The following is a 16210-nucleotide window of genomic DNA, read 5'->3' as shown; positions in this document are numbered from 1 at the left end:
CTCAACGCCAGCGTGACTGTGGTGCTGCCAAAAGCTTCCAGTAAACACTCCTATTTAGATCACACTTCACAAACTGAAACTTTCTGTTCATGAACCAGACTAGCAGGTACGGTAATACGTGCCTTTGCTTCTATTCCCAGGGACTATCAGGAATTCAAAAATAGACCTCCTTACTGAAATATGCTGTCCATTGTTATTTGTATTCTCTGGTAAGCCAGCTTAGAGCTGTTTTTTTTCTTCTTCTTACACGTGAGCCTACTTTTGTTGTTGACAGCTTTACTTCCTCATTTTCTGAATCATCCACCTGCAACTGTTTTCTATGTATAAGTAAAAATAAGAATTCCAAGAAAAAAGTGGATCAATTGTAATGAACAGATAACTAAATAAATAGTTTTTTAAGAAATAAAATGAACATTTAAACTCTGTTTCTCCATTTACTGATTTATATCTTATCTTTTATGTAAACATTTTAAGCACAGCTTGTGGTTTGATCAGGTTGCACGCAAGGGTGCTTTATTTAGAAAAACTAATCTTAAAAACCTGTTTCCTGGTTTCCATCCCAGCCCTTTGTCTCACATAGCACTGAGTCTTTTGTCACTTGAAATTTCTCATCTATTCATATAATCTTCTTTCATGTGTGTCTTGCTTACTGAGATTTGATAGAGACAGTTCTCCTTACTCAGGAGCCAAAGGATTAAAAATAGCCAAAAAGCTATTTTTCATACCTCGATCTACACAAAATATTAAACTCTAAATATTATATAAGACATCGCAGCAACCCACAACAAATCACGCATAGTTTGCCATTTGTCTAATGTTACAGGATTTTAAAATGATTATTAATTAATTTATAGCACATTTATCCCAGAAGGTCTGATGAATTGTTTGGTTTGGTTTTCCTTCTCTAGCGCCTTACTTCATATCTTTGTTCATTCAGATCACATATTCAGTGTTTGCATTTTATGTGATACTTGACTGAATTTCAGAAGGAAGAACTTTATTTTCTAAGCTAACAATGATATGTTTTACAAACTGAGGCAAAGGTGCATATTGAGTACATGTGAGGAAATAAAATGTTGTTGTTATTGACTATTTTGCCCAAAGGTAATTATGTTGTTAAAAGAATTTCATTCCAGTCTGATTGAAATTTTATTTCCATCAGAATTTCTTTGTACTTTGCAACTTTTAATTGCAATTATTTAATGCTCTGAATGTTTCAGTCAGCCTCAAAAAATGTTTGAGGCTGACTGAAACAGTTTCCTTCCTGGAAATTTGTTGCTGCTTTAGTGTTTTGGCATCAGCAATAAGAAACTAATGGATTGATAACTAAAAAGACCGCCCCTAAACCTCAGCCACACCCTGTGTGAGCTATCTATAAAGATGGAGCAGCCGAACACCTGCTGCATCCAGCAAACACCTGGTACAACAGGTAAGCCTCCTCATATCATCTCCTTGCATGCTGAATCCTCTACGTAGGGAAATCCCAGATATCTGATTCCCTTTATGTGGATGTTGTCTGCTCAGCATTTTCATTGGGAGAAAAGTTAACATCCAGATGAACAGAATCAGCTGTTGGGCTGCCCGTATCCCACTTATTTGCATTTCTATTCCAGCAGTTACATTCATTGAAGTTCTTTTTTAAACAGTGCTGTTCAGATTGTGAGTGTAGGTTAACTGCAGAGGACCAACATCATGACTCCAGCCTTTTTCTTCTCCGTCTGCCTGTCAATGACAGCGGTTTGTCTGGTAAGCTTGACTCTTCCAGCAAAGGCATTAAATGTTGTTCAACACTGCCGGCTGTTCTGTGAAAGTAATTCTAACCGTGTCTGCTTAACAGACATGGCTGCTTGTTATGAGCGTTTAAGCGTGACGCAGTTGAAGTATTTTCACATAATAGTTTTTGTTTGCCAACAATAACATTTGTCAGTGTGATTTCAAATGTGATTAAGAGTAAGTTGAAAATGTCTTGTTTTTTATTGCAGAGGGCTGCTGTCATTAGAAATATAACTGGTGCGTTCAGTGATGAAATACTTCCAGCATATTGAGGTGTTTTTAATATAAGAGCTCAAAGTTAATCTGCTGGTTTCCTCTTGTATCCACAGATGAGTCTCTGGGTGCCCCAGCGATCATTGAAAAAGTCAATGCTAACTCAAGTAAGTGAAGATTTACAAAATAAAACTCTTTTTTGTTAACTCATTCACTGCCATTGACGTCTATAGCCGTCAATTGCAGTGAATGAGTCAATGGGTTTAACTCATTCACTGCCAATGGCTGGCAGTGAATGAGTTAACATATAAATTCTGGATGAAAATGAAAGATCCCTGAGAACTGACATGTTAACATACAATAGACTCCCAACAGACACAATGATCAATCAACCTTTTGGTCATTTACTGGCTTGTCTTAGTCAGCTGTTTTATTTGTGTTATTATCAAACATTGTAATTGTGCGATAAATAAAGTAAATGCTGTAAGCATTTACCTCTTTGTTTTGATATAACTGAGCAAATGGCAGCCTAAGTATCGAGCATTTAACCACTCTCTGTTTGTTGTTCTGCAGCAAAAGTGTTGGTTCATGGTGACATTGTGCCCACTGCTACCAGGAATGCTGTTCCATGCACAGCCATTGGCTGCAAGTGGCCTAAAACTGGACCCTTTGTCTATGTACCTGTCTCCATTGACACTGAATACAGTAAGCAGTACAAACTTTAACCATTAAACACAGACTTTGTGAAAAGGAGAGATGAATAAAAATAGTTAAATAAAACCCATTATTATATAAATATATATAATATATATTTCAAGTGGTTTCCAAAAATACTGCTTTGTTAACTATGCTGTTTTATTGTCGGATTAACTAAAAAGCATTTAAACTGAAAAGTCATATTTGTATAAGTATGCTGAATTGATATCATACACAGATGCACACAATTTTCAAATTATGTTTTCATTTAATGTCACTTTCTCAATTTTTCTATTTCAAGACACACAGACAGACAGACAGACAGACAGACAGACAGACAGACAGATAGATAGATAGATAGATAGATAGATAGATAGATAGATAGATAGATAGATAGATAGATAGATAGATAGATAGATAGACAGACAGACAGACAGACAGACAGACAGACAGACAGACAGACAGATAGATAGATAGATAGATAGATAGATAGATAGATAGATAGATAGATAGATAGATAGATAGATAGATAGATAGATAGACAGACAGACAGACAGACAGACAGACAGACAGACGCTCCTCATCAGACTCATATTTGAATCTGCAGGCAACCAAGAGCGCAACATCATCATCAGTGCCCTAGTCACCTTCCATGCTCCCACCTGCATCCGGTTTGTCTGGCATACAAGCCAGACAGATTTCATTCACTTCTTCTCTGGACAAGGGTGAGAATGCACTTGCTGTACTTAGACTGTACTTGTATTTATATGGCAGGACAGGACGGATACACCCACACCCTCAAAACCCTTCAAAAATGCAATTCTGAAAATGATTGCATTACAAATATTCTGTATGTGTCATCAAAACAGGTTCTTGAAGGACCATTCTGCATTGACCTTGTACTGTAAAATGTCCAGTTTTATTTTTGTTTGCTACTAGATGAAATTTATACTGTTGCATAGGAGTGTAAAGAGCATTTTATTCATCCATCCATCTTCATCCGCTTTATCCGAGGCCGGGTCACCGGGGCAGCAGCCTAAGCAAAGAGGCCCAGACATCCCTCTCCCCAGCCACCGCCTCCAGCTTATCCGGGGGAACACCAAGGCGTTCCCAGGCCAGCCGAGAGATATAATCTCTCCAGCGTGTCCTGGGTCTGCCCCGGGGCCTCCTCCCGGTGGGACATGCCTGGAACACCTCACCCAGGAGGCGCCCAGGGGGCATCCTTGTCAGATGCCCGAACCACCTCAGCTGGCTCCTTTCGATGTGGAGCAGCAGCTGCTCTACTCTGAGCCCCTCCCGGATGGCCGAACTTCTCACCCTATCTCTAAGGGAGAGGCCAGCCACCCTTTGGAGGAAGCTCATTTCTGCCGCTTGTATCCGCGATCTCGTTCTTTCGGTCACTACCCACAGCTCGTGGCCATAGGTGAGGGTAGGGACGTAGATCGACCGGTAAATTGAGAGCTTCGCTTTTACACTCAGCTCCCTCTTCACCACGACGGACCGGTGCAGCGTCTGCATTACTGCAGCTGCAGCCCCAATCCGTCTGTCGATCTCCGGCTCCCTTCTTCCATCACTCGCGAACAAGACCCCGAGATACTTGAACTCCTCCACTTGGGGCAGGAACTCATCCCCGACCCGGAGTGGGCACTCCACCCTTTTCCGGCTGAGAACCATGGCCTCAGATTTGGAGGTGCTGATCCTCATTCCCGCTGCTTCACACTCGGCTGCGAAGCGTTCCTGTGCGAGCTGGAGGCCCTCACCCGATGAAGCCAACAGAACCACATCATCTGCAAAAATCAGAGATGAGATTCTGAGGCCACCAAAGCAAAAGCCCTCCGCCACTTGGCTGCGCCTAGAAATCCTGTCCATAAAAATTATGAACAGAACCGGAGACAAAGGGCAGCCCTGGCGGAGCCCATCACCCAATTCAATTCAATTCAATTCAATTTTATTTATATAGCGCCAAATCACAACATAAGTCGCCTCAAGGCGCTTCATAGATACAGAGAAAAAAACCCAACAATCATATGACCCCTATGAGCAAGCACTTTGGCAACAGTGGGAAGGAAAAACTCCCTTTTAACAGGAAGAAACCTCCGGCAGAACCAGGCTCAGGGAGGGGCGGACATCTGCTGCGACCGGTTGGGGTGAGAGAAGGAAGACAGGATAAAATACATGCTGTGGAAGAGAGACAGAGGTTAATAACAGATATGATTCAATGCAGAGAGGTCTGTTAATACATAGTGAGTGAGAAAGGTGACTGGAAAGGAAAAACTCAATGCATCATGGGAATCCCCGGCAGTCTACGTCTATTGCAGCATAACTGAGGGAGGATTCATGGTCACCTGGTCCAGCCCTAACTATATGCTTTAGCAAAAAGAAAAGTTTGAAGCCTAATCTTAAAAGTAGAGATAGTGTCTGTCTCCTGAATCCAAACTGGAAGCTGGTTCCACAGAAGAGGGGCCTGAAAACTGAAGGCTCTGCCTCCCATTCTACTTTTAAATACTCTAGGAACAACAAGTAGGCCTGCAGAGTGAGAGCGAAGTGCTCTAATAGGGTGATATGGTACTACAAGGTCATTAAGATAAGATGGGGCCTGATTATTTAAGACCTTGTATGTGAGGAGCAGGATTTTGAATTCAATTCTGGATTTAACAGGAAGCCAATGAAGGGAAGCCAAAACAGGAGAAATATGCTCTTTCTTTCTAGTCCCTGTCAGGACTCTTGCTGCAGCATTTTGGATTAGCTGAAGGCTTTTCAGTGAGTTTTTTGGACATCCTGATAATAATGAATTACAGTCGTCCAGCCTGGAAGTAATAAATGCATGAACTAGTTTTTCAGCGTCACTCTGAGACAGGATGTTTCTAACTTTAGAGATGTTGCGCAAATGGAAGAACGCAGTCTTACATATTTGTTTAATATGTGCATTGAAGGACATGTCCCACCGGGAACGAGTCTGACTTATTGCCAGCAATGCGAACCAAGCTCTTGCAACGGTTGTATGGGGATCGAATGGCCCGTAGCAATGGGCCAGACACCCCATACTCCAACAACACCTCCCACAGGACACCCCGAGGGACACGGTCGAATGCCTTCTTCAAGTCCACAAAACACATGTAGACTGGTTGGGCAAACTCCCATGCACCCTCAAGTATCCTCGAGAGGATAAAGAGCTGGTCCAGTGTTCTGCGACCAGGACGAAAACCGCATTGTTCCTCCTGTATCCGAGGTTCGACTAGCGGATGAACTCTCCTTTCCAGCACCCTGGCATAGACTTTCCCAGGGAGGCTGAGGAGTGTGATCCCCCTGTAGTTGGAACACACCCTCCGGTCCCCCTTCTTAAAGATGGGGACCACCACCCCGGTCTGCCAGTCCAGGGGTACTGCCCCTGATCTCCACGCAACATTGCAGAGGCGTGTCAACCAGGACAGCCCTACATCGTCCAGAGCCTTCAGGAACTCGGGGCGGACCTCATCAACACCAGGGGCTCTGCCACCAAGGAGTTGTTTAACTGCCTCAGTGACCTCGCCCCCGGAAATTGGCGGGTCATTCCCCTCATCCCCAGACTCTGCTTCCTCCTCTGAAGACGTGTCAGTGGGATTAAGGAGGTCCTCGAAGTATTCCTTCCACCGCCTGACAATTTTCTCAGTCGACGTCAGCAGCGCTCCGCCAGCACTATACACAGTGCAGGTAGAGCACCGCTTTCCCCTCCTGAGACCATCTGCTCTTAATTATTTCACATACTATTTGGTCCACTAGTTCCAAAAGTAGAGACTGGCACCTTGTAAGGCGAGAAGATGAATCTGGTGGGTTATTAGATGATTAATAAGGGATGACAGATGTTTAAAAATCTTCTGAGGTTGATTTGACCAGTATCTGTTTATTTACTTTAGTTGATAATGGATATGTGTGTTTTTTATTTTAAAATATTATTTAAGATATTAAAGTACAAAAGCTAAAGTGTGGTTCAAGCAGTGTCTATAGAGCCACAGTGTCAAAGTCGGTCACATGATTACTGTCATTGCTTTTTTTTGGTACTTTAGCCTTAGCATGACTAGCTGAAGGAGGAGGATGCACAGTGCTAGGCTATAGAATAGTCCATCTATTTTTTAAGTGATGTCATTGTGTATATCAGGTGTTATTCATACCTGGGCCGTCAGAGTGGAAGACAGCCAATCTCCCTACAGAGAAATGGTTGCTTGTTTCAGTCGACGGTTCAACATGAGGTTCTTCATGCTCTGGGCTTCCACCACGAGCATGTCCGCTCTGACAGAGATCTGCATGTGAGGATCCTTACCGGGAACATCATCCCAGGTCAGCTGAACTACCCAAAACGTTGGTTACAGTTAACTTAGTACACAATGGGACATCCTCCTGTTTCACAGCAGTGTACATATTACAAGTAATCTGTGCTTTTCCAAACTCAGCACATAAAGATAAGATAAGATAAGATAACCTTTATTAGTCCCACACGTGGGAAATTTGTTTTGTCACAGCAGGAAGTGGACAGTGCAAAAGTTATGAGGCAAAAATTTGAATACAATAAGAATAAATACAGTACACAACTGTACAGAATAGAATAAAATAAAATACTATATACAGTAGAATAAAATAAAATAAATATACAATAAGATAAAAATAGAATACAAATACAAATACTATATACAACTGAGTAAAAATACAACGATGACAGAAAGGATTATTGCACTTAGTATTATTGCATATGTATGGATGTGTGTGCTTGATCAGTTAAAGTCTTTATTATGGAGTCTGACAGCAGTGCACTGCAGTTCAAGCGAGAACTGCATAGAAGATTTTGTTTGTATTTCTTTAGTCCCAAGACTATCAAACAAATGACCACAGAAGAGATTAGCTAGCATTTTGATCTATACATCTTCAAAGAGCTGAGACTGAAGACGGATTTTGAAGTGGAAGCATATAAAAACATGTAATATTTTCTGGAAATTTCTGTTTAGGAAAAGAGCACAACTTTGTGAAAGTGCAGACCAACAATTTGCAGACTCCCTATGACTTCAACTCTGTCATGCACTATGGCAGGTGAGTTGCTGTGTGAGATATGGACTTTGTAAGGTTTTATATTCCCTTACATGTTTTGCATTTTCTGCAAGAAAATGTAATCCAGACTAACAAAAACATGCACGCACTCAGTGGGGAATGGATTTTTAATGTTAAATACTTTATGGGCCCATTATCTCCTCTGTTTTCTTAATATAACAGCGTATGTGTGTTCGTGTGCTGTTGTTTGTTCTTTTAGATTCCACTTCTCCAAGAATAGGAAGCCAACGATTGTTGCCAAGTCCAATCCTAATCTTAATTTTGGAAATGCTTTCCAAATGAGTGCCAATGACATTGCTCGTGTAAACAGGCTTTATGAATGCTGTGAGTAATTAAGACACACCCACAAAAAAGAAATTTGCTATCTTTTTGTACAAAGCCAGTACTGATCGGAGTTGATTTTTTTTTTTCTAACCAGAAATTCAGCAAGAACCTTCAACTTTGCATCCAGATTCTTCAGATGCTCAAACACCAGCATTACACCAAGGGATTGGATCCACTATACTTAAAAATGATAAAAGAAACAAAATGTGCTGCAAATATCACATTTAGGGAGTTGAAGTTCTGGGTCTTTGTTTTATGAGCTAAACGGCAGGCTTATATACCAGAGGGTGATGGTGTTATCTTGCTTTCTGTTGAGGTTTTCTCCCCTTTTGTTAGACTATAAACTATAATTAATGGATTTCTCAATCTGTGCAGTTTGATAATTAACTTTGTAATTGTAAATGATGCAGACATAGAACCAAACCTTGTGACTGCGACATCTCTCAAAGATTTTTGTTTGGCAAAACAGTAAAGTGAAAAAATATGTGAACAAAACAAAAAGTCAAATCTTTCATGGAATGATCATGACTGTTGTCTTATACATGACCAACATGCATCAACAAGATATAGTGTGTAGATATAGCATAGCATAGCATAGCATAGCATCTTTATTTATAACGCACTTTACATCCAACTATGTTGACCAAAGTGCTACAAATATAAAACAGAGAGGAAACAGTTTAAATTACATATAAAATATCTTAAAATTAAAAGTAATATAATTAATAAGAAACGTATTAAGAGACATCAACAAGTCCTGCTGTGCTAAAAGCCAAGGTAAATAAATATGTTTTAAGACGTGATTTAAAAACAGATAAGGAAGGTGCCTGTCTAACATGTAAAGGCAACTCATTCCACAATTTTGGTGCTGCCACAGCAAACGCCCGATCCCCTCTGAGCTTACGATTAGTCCTGGGCACGCTCAGGAGGAGCTGGTCTGCCGACCTGAGGGACCAGGAAGGTATGTATGGATGAAGAAGCTCAGAGAGGTACACAGGGGCAGCATTGGACAAACATTTAAAAACAAATTAAAGCATCTTAAAATGGATCCTAAAATGCACGGGCAGCCAATGAAGTGAATATAAAACTGGGGTGATATGCTCGTATCTATGAGTGCTAGTTAAAAGGCGTGCAGCAGCATTCTGGACTAACTGCAGTCGAAAAACAGAAGATCGACTCACCCCAAAATAAAGAGAATTACAGTAATCCAGCCGAACGGTTACAAAAGCGTGGATTACTGTTTCAAATTGCTGTCTCGTAAGAAAGTGCTTAATTTTGGCCAGTTGCCTCAGATGAAAGAAACTAGACCTTACAACCAACCCAATCTGGCTTTCAAGCTTAAGCTCAGGATCCATTTTAAAACCCAGATTAACAATCTCTGGTTTACAGAATGATTTCAGGGATTGCAAATCAACACACGGAACAGCAGTGGAGGCAGGTCTGAACACCATTACTTCAGTTTTAGAATCATTAAAACAAAGAAAGTTTAGCGCCAACCACGACTTGACGTCCTCCAGACATGTTTGTAAACAATTTACAGACGACCCATCTTTCTTTTTAAGAGGAACATAAATCTGGCAGTCATCTGCATAACAGTGAAACGAGAGTCTGTGTTTTCTAAAAATTGAGCCCAATGGAAGTAAATAAAGTGACAACAGGATAGGGCCCAGAATGGAACCCTGTGGTACTCCATGAGACAACGGAGCTCGGGAGGACTCAGTTTCCTAAGCGAACTGAAAAGGTTCGGTTTGTTAAGTAAGACCTGAACCATTTCAGAGCCACACCTGTTATACCGACACACTGCTCCAAACGTGAGATTAAAATTTCATGGTCTACAGTGTCAAATGCAGCAGTTAAATTGAGTAAAATAAGAATGACACTTTCACCAGAATCACATGATAAAAATATATCATTAAAAATTCTTAAAAGTGCTGATTCAGTGCTATGCATTGCTTTAAAACCAGATTGAAAAATCTCCTGAACATTTTGTGCATTCAAGTATGAGATCAATTGGTCATATAGAATTTTTTTTCCAAGACTTTAGATAAAAAGGGCAGCTTAGATATTGGTCTAAAGTTCTCAACAGCGTTTGTATCTAGCCCAGGTTTCTTAAGAAGTGGTTGCACAATTGCATCTTTGAAATTCTTTGGAACCACACCTGAAGTAAGGCTGCTATTTAAAATGGTTAAAATAGTTGGACCTATGGTAGAAAAAACTTCTTTCAGAAAAAGGGGAGGGATAGGATCATAAGGTGAGCCTACAGGCTTTAAATGAACTACCACCTCCTGTAGCTGAGCAAGAGTAACCGACTCAAACTGTTGAAAGACAGCTGAGCAAACTGGAAGATCAGAGGGGTCAGATGTGGGCAAAATAATCTGCGCCCTAGCCAAGGCTACCTTGTTTATAAAGAAGTGCAGAAACCTTTCACACATTTCAAGTGAAGGCTCAAAACTAAGAGCAGAGGGAGGGCTTAAAATAGTCTCAGTTGACTTAAACAATATGTGTGGTTTCTGATAAGTCACCATAATAATATTTGCAAAGTGTTTCCGCTTTGCTTCTTTTATTGTAAGCTGATATAAAGCCCAGCACTCTCTTAAACTTTGTAAAGAGACCTGTAAGTTATCTTTTTTCCATCTCCGCTCAGCCCTACGACATTCACGCCTCGCGGCACAGGTTTCATCGTTCAACCAGGGTTCAAGCTTTGTCTTAGGATGCTTAATTTTTAGAGGAGCAACAATATCCAAGACAGTCTGACAAGTGGTATGAAACCAAAAACTGAGTTCCTCTACGTATTGGAGTGTCTCAGGAATGGAGAACTGATTATAGCAGGTGGAGAACCGTGCTGCCGTGGAAGAATTTAACAAACGAGATGTCTTTGCAGGGACAAGCCCCCTGAATTCATTTCTAGACAAAGAGATGTCAAACAGAACCGGCATATGATCAGAGAAAACAGGATCGGAGACTTTCAGATTAAAAACAGGCAATGAAACCTAAAACCAGATCGAGAGTGTGGCCACACTGTTGCGTGGGTGCAGACACACATCGAACTAAATTAAAAGAATCAGTAAGATTCAAAAAGTCTTTAACCATGGGCTTATCTGGACAGCACACATGAATATTAAAATCCCCAACAATAAGAAAGGAGTCATATTTTATCGTGACTTCAGTTAGAAATGCAGCAAATTCCTTTATAAAGTCTTTACTGTATTTTGGGGCCCTGTATATTATTGTGCACAATACGGGGGGAGAACAGGCTTTTTCAAACAGTAACAGTTCAAAACTGGAAAAATAAAATTCCAATGAAACCTGCTTGCACTTGTAGCGATCTCTGAAGATAGTAGCTACTCCTCCACCTCAACCAGATCTGCGTGGGACATTAAAATAGCAGCAGTCCGAAGGCAAAAGTTCTGCAAACGCTCTGGAATCACCAGCAGTTATCCACATCTCAGTTAAGCAGAGAAAGTCCAAGTAGTGTGACAAAAAATATTCCTTAAGGATAAAGGTCTTATTTGATACCGATCTGGCGTTTACCAGGCCAAATTTGGCCGGAGTTGAATAATCACTAGACTTTGAAGCTCGCGCAACGTAACGCAGGTTTTGCATACTCACTCCGCGCCGCCGTGGACAGGGAGGCAGGGAGCGGCCGGGCGGGAACAGCCCAGAGCCAGCGAGCGGCACCAGACACGCATAGGACGGCCTACGAAGATGCCAGTGGAAAAGGGGCACGGCAGGTAACGCCAGGGACAGCACAACGAAACGCCAGACAGGCCTTCAGTTTCACCAATCTCCCACTCCTTTTGCTGCGACGGCGGCCCCGCTTCCGCGGAGACGGCACAGGTACACGGAGCAGGTGAGTAGGAACCAACGAAAGGAGTGGAGGCGGTATTTTGTGTGCATTTCCCAGTCTACACACCGGCTTATTGGCAGATAGTCGGAGATCAAGTAAAACTTGGCAATCATAGACCAGCAGGGAGTCGACATCATAACAAAATAAAAACATTAAAACAGAAACGTGGAGGAACAGATGGCAAGCCATACACATCGGCGCCATCTTGAATCACTATAGTATATAGTCCAGTGTCACAAGTGTAAGAAGAAGAATCTTCTGATATTTTAAAAATCTATTTTTCTGACAATGTCTTCTAATTTTTCTTGCTTTTGTTTTTCGAGGGGTTTTATCTTTGGTTTGTTGTCTCTTTCTGTAAGAAGTGCTATCAAATAAAATTCCATATTTCAAGCAGCAGGGGGCAGTATTGTTTCATTATTATATTTTAAGTTATTTTAGAAATATGTGTTTTGCTTAAAGTTGGACAGAATGTTACAGGTGCCTTTTTTAATATGCAACAAATTTAACAAATGCACAAATACTACTACATAAATACATGTTCTGCATTTAAAATCCTACCAAACCATTAGAAAACTGAAACCAGAGAGTGGATCATGTCTCTCAAGATTAGAGTGGAGTCAGTTCAGTGCAAGTGTTTAGATTGAGAAGATTAAAACACCCACAGACTTGAATATTCCCACCACCATCATGATGCATCACATAGTAATCTGATTTAAATCCATTTAGTTTCTGATGATGTGTTTCTTAATAACTATTGTTAAAAACTGTTATGAAACCTCAGTCATGCACACGCCTGAACAATGATCCGGCATTTGTTGCTGTAATTGTTTGTACTAGTTCATGCTGCCTGTCTGACTAAATGGACATGTCCAAATTCATGGGCTGCATCCTCCTGAGGCCGCATTTGTAGACCGATTACGTCACAGCGACGCGCCGAAGGCTGTCCAAATTCGTAGACTCCTCCGAATGTAGCCGACAAATCAGTCCTCCTTTTCCCCGAATTTGAAGGATGGGTCGGGTGTGTCCTTCGTCGCCTACCATATCCCAGAATTCATAGCGCGGCCCAGCCAAACTCCAGTTTCCAACAATGGCGGCCGCTACTAAGTTTTAAAATTACTCTTATTATTCTTTCTGGGTCACAAAATAAACTTTTAACATATTTTCAGGCGAGAAAGTAGCTGTGTAAACATCAAATATCTGCTCGTTTTATCAGGATTTCGCATATTTGCAAAAGTTCTTCGACGTTTTCGGAGGCGTCTGCTACCCACCAGCTCGATAGCTAGCCGGGAGCTCGAGGGTTACTGATGCGGCTGAGAACGGCACAACTCCCGGCACATAATTTTCAGATCACCGCGGACTTTCGCTGCTTGGGTTAAACGTAATATATATGTATAAAAGGCTCTGGGATTTTATGTCTATGTTCTGCAATATTGTGTGGGGTGGAGTCTTAGGAAATGACGTAGGCAGAAGTTGGGGGTAACGCGAGGCTACTCGAGAAGGGGAGATTGTTTCCGTGTTAGTTCTGTTTACCTCGTAAGCTGTGTTCCTGGTTGCCATCCTTCACGGTGATGCTCCGAGTGTTAAGTTCATGACTGGAAGTAAGTTTCCTTGAATATGTTTATTTTCCGATTCTGATGTTGGCCGCGGCTTTAGTTACATTCTACCACATTGTAGCACCGCATTTTTTCATCTCGTGACTCGAAGCATGTGCCGCTGGCCGCCGCCATTATGTAGTAATTTTATTCGGCCACACGATGGCGCCAAAGTCTTGGTGCATTCCGGAATTCCGAACATTCCGGAACCTTGGTGCATTCCGGAACTCTGAACATTCCGGAACCTTGGTGCATTCCGGAACTCTGAACATTCCGGAACCTTGGTGCATTCCGGAACTCTGAACATTCCGGAACCTTGGTGCATTCCGGAACTCTGAACATTCCGGAATTCCGAACATTCCGGAACCTTGGTGCATTCCGGAACTCTGAACATTCCGGAACCTTGGTGCATTCCGGAACTCTGAACATTCCGGAATTCCGAACATTCCGGAACCTTGGTGCATTCCGGAACTCTGAACATTCCGGAACCTTGGTGCATTCCGGAACTCTGAACATTCCGGAATTCCGAACATTCCGGAACCTTGGTGCATTCCGGAACCTTGGTGCATTCCGGAACTCTGAACATTCCGGAATTCCGAACATTCCGGAACCTTGGTGCATTCCGGAATTCCGAACATTCCGGAACCTTGGTGCATTCCGGAACTCTGAACATTCCGGAATTCCGAACATTCCGGAACCTTGGTGCATTCCGGAACTCTTAACATTCCGGAACCTTGGTGCATTCCGGAACTCTGAACATTCCGGAATTCCGAACATTCCGGAACCTTGGTGCATTCCGGAACTCTGAACATTCCGGAACCTTGGTGCATTCCGGAACTCTGAACATTCCGGAATTCCGAACATTCCGGAACCTTGGTGCATTCCGGAACTCTGAACATTCCGGAATTCCGAACATTCCGGAACCTTGGTGCATTCCGGAACTCTGAACATTCCGGAACTCTGAACATTCCGGAACCTTGGTGCATTCCGGAACTCTGAACATTCCGGAACCTTGGTGCATTCCGGAACTCTGAACATTCCGGAATTCCGAACATTCCGGAACCTTGGTGCATTCCGGAACTCTGAACATTCCGGAACCTTGGTGCATTCCGGAACTCTGAACATTCCGGAATTCCGAACATTCCGGAACCTTGGTGCATTCCGGAACCTTGGTGCATTCCGGAACTCTGAACATTCCGGAACTCTGAACATTCCGGAATTCCGAACATTCCGGAACCTTGGTGCATTCCGGAACTCTGAACATTCCGGAACTCTGAACATTCCGGAACCTTGGTGCATTCCGGAACTCTGAACATTCCGGAACCTTGGTGCATTCCGGAACTCTGAACATTCCGGAATTCCGAACATTCCGGAACCTTGGTGCATTCCGGAACTCTGAACATTCCGGAACCTTGGTGCATTCCGGAACTCTGAACATTCCGGAACTCTGAACATTCCGGAATTCCGAACATTCCGGAACCTTGGTGCATTCCGGAACTCTGAACATTCCGGAATTCCGAACATTCCGGAACCTTGGTGCATTCCGGAATTCTGAACATTCCGGAACCTTGGTGCATTCCGGAACTCTGAACATTCCGGAACCTTGGTGCATTCCGGAACTCTGAACATTCCGGAATTCCGAACATTCCGGAACCTTGGTGCATTCCGGAACTCTGAATTCCGGAACCTTGGTGCATTCCGGAACTCCGAACATTCCGGAATTCCGAACATTCCGGAACCTTGGTGCATTCCGGAACTCTGAACATTCCGGAACCTTGGTGCATTCCGGAACTCTGAACATTCCGGAACTCTGAACATTCCGGAATTCCGAACATTCCGGAACCTTGGTGCATTCCGGAACTCTGAACATTCCGGAATTCCGAACATTCCGGAACCTTGGTGCATTCCGGAATTCCGAACATTCCGGAACCTTGGTGCATTCCGGAATTCTGAACATTCCGGAACCTTGGTGCATTCCGGAACTCTGAACATTCCGGAATTCCGAACATTCCGGAACCTTGGTGCATTCCGGAACCTTGGTGCATTCCGGAACTCTGAACATTCCGGAATTCCGAACATTCCGGAACCTTGGTGCATTCCGGAACTCTGAACATTCCGGAACCTTGGTGCATTCCGGAACTCTGAACATTCCGGAATTCCGAACATTCCGGAACCTTGGTGCATTCCGGAACCTTGGTGCATTCCGGAACTCTGAACATTCCGGAACTCTGAACATTCCGGAACCTTGGTGCATTCCGGAATTCCGAACATTCCGGAACCTTGGTGCATTCCGGAACTCTGAACATTCCGGAACCTTGGTGCATTCCGGAACTCCAAACATTCCGGAACTCTGAACATTCCGGAATTCCGAACATTCCGGAACCTTGGTGCATTCCGGAACTCTGAACATTCCGGAATTCCGAACATTCCGGAACCTTGGTGCATTCCGGAACTCTGAACATTCCGGAACCTTGGTGCATTCCGGAACTCTGAACATTCCGGAATTCCGAACATTCCGGAACCTTGGTGCATTCCGGAACCTTGGTGCATTCCGGAACTCCGAACATTCCGGAACCTTGGTGCATTCCGGAACTCTGAACATTCCGGAACCTTGGTGCATTCCGGAACTCTGAACATTCCGGAATTCCGAACATTCCGGAACCTTGGTGCATTCCGGAACTCTGAACAT

General features: G+C 42.8%; 1 protein-coding gene across 1 annotated transcript; it reads left to right on the top strand.

Moving 5' to 3' along the window:
• The first annotated feature begins 1692 nt into the window (after positions 1–1692).
• LOC113024807 (high choriolytic enzyme 1-like) lies at positions 1693–8398 on the top strand. Its single transcript, XM_026172152.1, has 9 exons — positions 1693–1746; positions 1983–2010; positions 2103–2153; positions 2560–2691; positions 3290–3407; positions 6818–6996; positions 7659–7740; positions 7958–8082; positions 8177–8398. Coding segments are annotated over exons 1-9 (771 nt in total). The 3' UTR covers positions 8179–8398.
• Positions 8399–16210: the final 7812 nt, after the last annotated feature.

The sequence above is a fragment of the Astatotilapia calliptera genome, chromosome 6, assembly GCF_900246225.1.
Source record: "Astatotilapia calliptera chromosome 6, fAstCal1.2, whole genome shotgun sequence".
NCBI classification, from domain to species: Eukaryota; Metazoa; Chordata; class Actinopteri; order Cichliformes; family Cichlidae; genus Astatotilapia; species Astatotilapia calliptera.
The sequence above is the reverse complement of the archived record's forward strand: the minus strand, read 5'-3'. Positions and strand labels throughout refer to the sequence as shown.